Genomic DNA, 8,545 nt, shown 5'->3' on the forward strand with positions numbered 1-8,545 from the left:
GTACCTCTTGAAGTCACTTATGAAGGTTTGAAGCAAGATTAGAAGCAAGATTTTTTTGCAATACTCAGCTGCCAGTGACACTTATATCCCAATAAGAAACTACTTTCACTTGCTAATATTGAAATAAAATTACTCACAATACCAAAACCAACCTGTAAAAAAAAATTACACGAATAAGTTACAATGTATAGGATGGTTTAAAATATATAAAAATTTTGTACAATATCTTTGACAATTTTATACCAAGAAATGCCTCTTTTGGAAGATGACCAGATCCAGAAACCACTACAAAGACCCAAAACAATTCTGCACATAACAAAAATTTGTGTTATTCTCACCACGGAAACCATGAACCACATGCACTTCATGTCAAAAATTTTTCAGCAATTGAAAGTGCACAAACAAATCACTATACTTAGTGCAAATCTGAAAGACTAACATCCTTAGTCCCTTACCAAAAACTTGTAGCAGACCAGATGCACCTTATAAAAACTTGCAAAACATAAAAATGGTTATGGTTAGTCTGCTACAAAATAAAAGCTCTCTGGTTGAAGTCCATGTTACTCTCGGGGTACTCTCAAATCATTCCAAAATGTTGCCTTAAACCGTCGTCCTCCTCCTCTCCACCTCCATACCCATCACCCTGTCCTCCACCGTACAGACTTTGGTCGTCTTCTTCCCCATGCCACACATCTGCATCTTCTCCCTCCATGCCAATCGCAGACCATGATATCCTACCTGCATCGTCTCGCTCCATGCCACCCATGCACGAAGGAAGGCACGGCCATTGTCCTAAGGTAGCTTTCGGGACTGAGGAAGGAAGGAAGCCACTGCCAACCGCACAGTGGAACCGGAAAGAAGCCATAGCTGCAATCATCTCCGCCGTTGTCGTGAACACCATAGCCACCATCTCTTCCATGGACGAAAGCCACCATCTCTTCCATGGACGAAAGCCACCATCTCTTCCATGGACGAAGCTTGACCTAGTCGACCTCAGCTGGACGGACGAAGGAACGCACCATAAACGCACACCCAACCGGAAAACGACGCCGGCACAACCACACAAAAATGGCATGTGTTGCCTAGATCCGGATACCACATGTGCGCGATCCGGATACGCCTGGCATGCAAATTGTTGAAGAAGGTGGATCCGGATACGGCCACCTTGTATTCGGATATGCGTCCTGTGCAACTCCTTCACCATGCTGGATCCAGATACCAGCGTCTTGTATCCGGATCGTTCACCTTCTCCCATGGCGTGTTCTGCATCTCTCCGTCATCATCATCAATACCGTTCTCCATCATCAACACCGTTCTTCCTCCTCTCATGCATGGCAGTGCGCTCAGATGTACCTGTAACAACACATGAAAATGGAGAGAAACAATGTCTCACCTCTGCTCGTCGTCGCCAACCCAAAACGTTCACCACACAGACTCGCGCATGGAGTTCTCAAACTGAATCTCTCATGTAAACACGCATCAGTTAATACACACACCCAACTTATCTACCAAGCAGCGTGTTATTAATGGCCTTTCTGTTTGTTTTCAAATTCAAACTATGCCAGGATTCTCTCTTTGCAGTGCATGGCAGTGAACGGTGTTGTCAAACAGAGAATCTCGCCAGTGCAAAACGCTGCAAAAGCATGGTGGAAAAGAAAGAAGTGCATGTCGATACAGGGTCATCACATGGGTGCAGTACAAACTCTCGTGAAAGCACAGTGTTCCTTGGGTTCGTTGACTTATTTCATTTTTATTTTTATGTTTCAAAAGCTTTTTTTAACGTTGGAATTAAACTGAAAGCAGAGGGGTATTACAGTCTTTGTAATACAAATCAACACAAATCGTCTCATAATAGCGGGATGCATTTCTCAGGTACATCCCGTAAATCAGTGGAAAAGAATCAGCGCAAATCAGCGCAAATTCTCTTAAACGAACACAATGCATCTCGCAATTCTATCCGTTCAAATCTTCTGGTACAGGAAATACCCCCAAGCGAACAGAGGCTAAATCTACTCCCAATTACCCACAAATCCACTTAAAAAAACAAAAAAAAAAATTACCTTCAAATCTATTTAAATCATCTCTCTCAAATCATCTCCCTCAAATCCTTACAAAAGAACACATCATAAAGGAGCATCATAATTCTCAATATTAAAAATTTTAAAACCATTGAAAATTAAAATAACGAAAACAAATTTACAAATCATCTAGTCTAATGTGTATACAAAAAAATGTCTTCTCTTTTGTTTTAGATACAACACTCTTTCGCAAAAGTAGTGATGCCCATGATACTCTGTCCCAATTATATTATGGTCAGACTATGGGAACGAAATCAAATTAACTACGCAGCCATTTGTATAATAATTATTATTTGGCCAAACACAGAAGACAAGAAAAATAAAACAACAAAATAATATTTTCCTTTGTCTAAGACCTAATAATAATGACTTCAAAGTAATATATATTTTCTTACAAATATTTTGGCTTTATTGAAAGTAAATTTAGAAGTCATTATGGAGCATGGGAATGGGCACCAATCATCCTGCAAACATTCAGTAAAATTGCAGGACAGGGCTGCGGTCTTCATGTCTTGGAGGCTCTTTTTCCTACGTTGTCCAAATTCATCGTTTTCTTAGGGTTTGCATTTCTGGTCTTTTTTGTACAATTTTCTTTTTAATTTCTAAATTTGAGTCTTTTTTTTTAACTTCTTGTACTTTTTCTATTTCTATATAGAGCGTCTTTGATAATTATTAGTGAAGAAATGAAGTGAAATCATGCTTATCGTTATCAACAGAGTTTATGAGCAATGAAAATGACGCTAGAGAGAAACATCAAGAACGGGGGAGTTTTATTAAGATAGTGTTTTATTCAAATTTAAGAAATAGATAAATTTTTTAACAATTTACAAAATTGGTTTGAAAACTTGATTTTAAGATTATGTTTTCAAAATACAAATTTTATGCTTAAATAGCAATTGTGTTAACAAATTTGTACGAAGTACATTTTTTTACACTAAAAATGTCTTCTCTTTTGTTTTAGATAAAAAAAAAAATTATTTTACAAGTTTTTTAACTATTTGATTAATGAATTAAAATTTAAATATTAAAATGTTATTACAAACTCTTAGTTTATTTATTAATCTCATTATTGAAAAATATCTCAATAAAAATTATTATAATATTTTCTTAATATATATATATATGGATAATGATATTTAGACAATATTTTTCTGACAACATTTGAACATTCATTATGTGTCAATTTATGATTGGTCAAAAATCACTTCACAATCAATAATAATAATCATAAACATTATTGTGGAGTGATTTTTGACCAATACGTAATCAATGTTGTCAGAAAAATGTTGTCTAAATATCATTATCATATATATATATATATATATATATATATATATATATATATATATATATATATATATATATATATATATATGGGTTTGATAACATATGTAAGTTTTTTGTCAGTTGGTATATTTTAGCAAATAGTAAACAAAAATATCTTTAATATTATAGATTCTAAGTTTTATGGTCAAAGTATTTGAATAATTTTCATTCTCAAAAAAATCACGAGCTGACACGTGTCACCCTTTTTAACGGTGTTAGTATGAAACTAAAGATAGTGACTTGTTTCAATTTTTCAAAAATAAGAACCCAATTGAAGAAAAAAAAATGAAGAACCTAATTGAAAAAAGTCATCAAAAAATAGAGATTATCAGAATGATTAAGCCTTATTTTTAAATATACTAAACTACATGTTTTCCGATATCTTTTGCATGTTTTGATTCTTGAACTTTTATAATTATGATCTTCGTCATTTTCTATTTTGCCAACATTTTTAATTGATATTATTTATTTGATCATGAAATAGTTAAGAGCGATATTTTTCTAAATGAGTTAATTTTTATATATTTCAATCACATTAAATAAATTAAAAATTATTTTTTTTTAAGTTAAAACAAACCATTTATAAAATTAATAAATGTACATGAGAAAGGTTTTAAAAACGTGGAAGTTCAACTCGTTTTAAAAGTTTTTTATATTATTAACTAAAATTCATTAATTAAACGGATCAAAAAAATGTAGTAAATGGTTTCATTTAACAAAATAAAATTATTTAATAAATAGGTATTTGAGAAAACACAGATAAATAATCGTCTCCTTAAAATAAAATAAAAATACGAAAATGGATAGAAGTAATTTTTTCTGTAACTATAAAAATTATAGAAAATTAATAATCTTTTAAAGAAAATAGTGAATAAAATTTGAAATGTATGAAAAGGAAAATATGATAAAGTTTGCTAAATCACTTTTATAAATGAAAACAAATATATTATTTTTTTAACTAAAAATTGAGATAAATGAATTTGAGTTTTGATAATCTTTTTATCAATGAAGAATAAACTTATATATGTATAAACACTGATATTAGATTTGAGTTGAATCTCTTATAACATTAATGATAATACCACTTACACTATTGATATCTTTAATATTGTGGAGCAATTTGGCATATCTAAAAGTTCAAAATGCAACTACTCTTACAATCCCCATATCATTTCCCAACTTTCTTGACCATATAAAAAATGTGCATGACCTAGAATTTGGACATGTCGTGATGTTGTGGTCCGTACTTGAACCCTTTATTTGACAAATAAACCAGAGATGCTAGATGACAAATAAGTAAAAAATCTTTTCCAAAAATTAATTTGTAAATGGGAAATATAAGAGAAATGAAGATTTATTATCTGATTTTTTATATTAATAATAATTTATTTTTCAACTATTATTTAAAAACTTCATAATTTAAAGATTCTGAATATTATTTGGAATATAATCCCTTATAATTCAAAATTAAGTATTGTTTAGACTTCTAACATTTTTTTTAACTCACTAAATATTGTTTAAATTATGATAACTGAAAAAAAAATAATATTATTTGGATAACTATAATTTTAATTAAGACATAATATTATTTAAATAATAATAACTTCTAATTAAAACAAAATATTATTTGAAGCATCACACTAAAAATAAATTTCAAAATGGAGTATCAACTTTTAATTATTAAACAAATCATAAACTGAATTCAACATATTTGATATGTTATAATTTTAATTATTTCATCAATAAAATTCATATTTTTCATTATTTATTACGAACATTAAAAAGAAAAATTTTATGGAAAATGATATTTTGATACCAATTTTTGACACTATTTTGACACTGCACACGTGTCAAAACGTGGTTGAACGATTTCAAATTAAAGAAACTGAGACAAGAGCATATTTGAAAGAAAAAAACCATTTTTTTAATTTAAAATCGTCCAACTACATTTTGACACGTGTGCAGTGTCAAAAAATTGGTGTCAAAATACCATTTTCTAAATTTTATATTGTGAGGTCATAAACGTTTATTTGCCAAGTTAAAGTTGCCAACCTTTTGAGACAGTTGTTTATGAGCATGCGCTCTTTTTCTTCCCACCTTTTTCATCGAATCTGTGTACGGGCCATTCTCATTCTTATCCACTCTGTTTTATACAACACTTTATAAAGAGTGGTGATACATTGACACGCATTTGTGTAAATTACATTCATATAACACAGTTTTCTTTTATTTTTTCTATCAAAATTACTCTTTTACTTTTAAAAGATATTTAAAAGAATAGAACTTACCGTGTCATTTAAGTGTAAAAGATAAACTACCGTATCAAAGTATCATTCTTGCATTATAAATACAACTCAAATGTATCCACCTAGAACCATTAACAATCCAATTCTTCATTCTTTCTAAAATCTTTAAGGTTTTACAAAAGACATTTTTTTCCCAGGTAAAATTTTTGATGGTGTTCTTTCTTTCCTTTAACTGCTAGCTCTCGCAGTTTGCACTGAACATTTTAGTCCCCCAATGAAATGCTGCATTGCATATGCTTGATGTTATGACTCTGTAGTATATGGGGATTTTGTGTTATTCAAATGTGAATTGCTTATCATTTATACAAATTGTGTACCAGGATGGATTCAAGTGCTGCAATTATGGATGGTACAGCAAAAGATTTTACTAGATGGCAAGCAAAGGTTGAAGAAAGAGACATAATAAGCCAAATGCATGAAAGCATTCTTGGCCACATCTTGTCTTTCCTTCCAACAATGGAGGCAGTGCGTACCAGTGTGCTATCAAAAGGGTGGATTGATGTTTGGACATCCATCACCAATCTAGAGTTCAATGACAGTGTGCCTTTTTCTGGGAAGAAGATGCAAAAGGAACAATATGAGTATTTTGTGAACAAAATGCTTCTTCACCTTGGCATTTTAAGAACACAAAGTTTCTCTCTTTGTTTAACTTCTTATCATTATGAACCATCCATGGTCGGTGCATGGATCTCCTCTATATTGGAAAAAGGAGTTCAGAAACTTCACATTCAGTATGCTGATAAAGTTCACTTTCCTTCCCATTCTCTCTTTAGTTGCAACTCTCTTGTACAATTGAAGCTTCAAATAACATGCAGTCTCAGTGTTCCAACCTTTGCATGTCTTCCAAACCTTCAAACTCTTAGAATTTCTGGGATCAAGTTACTGAGTGAATCCCCCATCTATTCAAAAGATCTGATTCTTAGCTTCCCTCTTCTCAAAGTGTTTGAAGCAAAAGGGTGTGAATGGTCAACTAAGCAGAATCTTTGTATACAAGCACCTCTACTTGAAAAATGTTCCATGTCAGTATGGACCTCACTATCAAATGAACCATGCAAATCTTCCATCAAGATTTTCTCTCCCCATCTCACAGATTTCTCTTACGAGGGTGATCTCGAGAAGGAAATCATTCTTTCAAATCCATCATCAGTTCAAACTGCTTCTGTAGTGATTGTCATTGATGAAGACAGAAAAGAAAATATGGAAAAACTTGGGTTTCAATTACAAAAACTTCTTACACAGATCCGTGAAGTGGAACGCTTGAAATTACTGTTGTACAAGGTATGCTTTGTTTTTCATCAAGTGTAATTGGAAATTTGCAAAGATATGACTGACAGTTACTTTCCTTTCAAAATTGGTATACTTATGAGCTAATTTTGTCAACCGTCAATAGTCAAATATAACATGACATGATAATTTAAAAAATTAAGTTAAGGTGTGCGGACAAGACAACACTACATGTTAGACCACTGTGCAAGTTTCTAACCTTTTGCATATATTCTTAAAAATTTATCTGATGTGCATTTTATTATATTATACACAGTTCCTTTGTTACAGCAATTATATATTTATTTGATATCTTAAGTTATTCTCAAAGTCTACCCGGCAGGATTCTATACCTAGTTTGAATCATGCATATTCCTAACCTTGTCAATCTTACATTAGAAACAGAGGAAAGAATAAAAATGGATGCTTGGTCCGAGAATTTGATGCTGAACAATTTTTTCCTTGCCATATACAGGTTTTAGTTAATGCTGCTGATATTTTCACCCATCTACCAGCTTTTGGGAGATTGACATATCTGCAACTTAATGAAGTTACTGGTGAAGCTCTGTTGAACATACTCCATAATTCTCCTAGGCTTGATACTCTAGTTTTACAAAATGTAAGTTTCGAAATCTTGCTTTTGGTTCACTGAAATTCAAATGTTATAGTTTACAAATGATTGGATAACTCATGTTAAGCATAAAAAATGTTTCAGGGGGTATTTGACTTCAATAAAGATGCTTTGGTTTCTACATCAGTGCCTCAGTGCTTTCTGTCTAGCCTCAAAGTTTTTCAGTTCAAAGGGTTTAATGTGCATGAGCATGAGCTTCTTCTGGCAAAACTTGTGATGGAAAATGCAGCAGTTTTGGAGGAAATGACTATTTGTACTGCTTTTTGGCTGCAGTATTCAGATATTGATATAGAGAGAGTTAAGGAACAGATACTCTCTTTGCCAAAGTGTTCAAGCTCTCTCATGATACAATTTTCTCAAGTCAATGGTTCCTGACGCACAAGGCCTACCTCAGCGTTATACTAGAAATTCAATGGTCCAATAATAATCCGAAAATGGGTGGATTTTTAAGTTTAATCAATTCTATCAAACCGGTTTATAAAATAAGATTTATACTTCATTTATATATATTATAAATTGATCTTATGTCTAGTTGATGTGAGACTTATATGTCATTTCGACTACAAAATATTTAAATTATCACATTTGAATTATTTGTTTATTGAACCGTTTTGGATATGCCAAATAAGAATAATCATATTGTAGATATGGACCGGATAGATAGAAAATCTATAAAAAAAATAACCATTTAAACATAATAAAATTATTTAATAAACAGGTATGCATAAAAAGTGTTATTACATCAAATACTTTATTTAACAACTTTTTTCAAATGAACAACTTGTGTAAATTTCTTCTAATTAATTAAGGTAGGGACTTTTGTTCCCAATATTATAATCATTGTTGATCGGACAAGATTTTCTACATAGAGGAAGTCGAATTCAATTGACCTATGAATGTTCTCCCCAAAAGTGTAAGTGGGATGTCTAACTACTGTATCA

At 31.7% G+C, this 8,545-nt stretch overlaps 1 protein-coding gene across 1 annotated transcript; it reads left to right on the forward strand.

Annotated features, from left to right (window-relative positions):
* Positions 1 to 5,686: 5,686 nt before the first annotated feature.
* On the forward strand, positions 5,687 to 8,161 carry LOC106761725 (F-box/FBD/LRR-repeat protein At3g14710-like). Its single transcript, XM_014645295.2, has 4 exons — positions 5,687 to 5,847; positions 6,031 to 6,988; positions 7,449 to 7,592; positions 7,689 to 8,161. The coding sequence occupies exons 2-4, from the start codon at positions 6,032 to 6,034 to the stop codon at positions 7,977 to 7,979; spliced, it is 1,392 nt and encodes a 463-aa protein (XP_014500781.1). The 5' UTR covers positions 5,687 to 5,847; position 6,031; the 3' UTR covers positions 7,980 to 8,161.
* Positions 8,162 to 8,545: the final 384 nt, after the last annotated feature.

Source organism: Vigna radiata, chromosome 5, assembly GCF_000741045.1.
Source record: "Vigna radiata var. radiata cultivar VC1973A chromosome 5, Vradiata_ver6, whole genome shotgun sequence".
Lineage (NCBI taxonomy): Eukaryota > Viridiplantae > Streptophyta > Magnoliopsida > Fabales > Fabaceae > Vigna > Vigna radiata.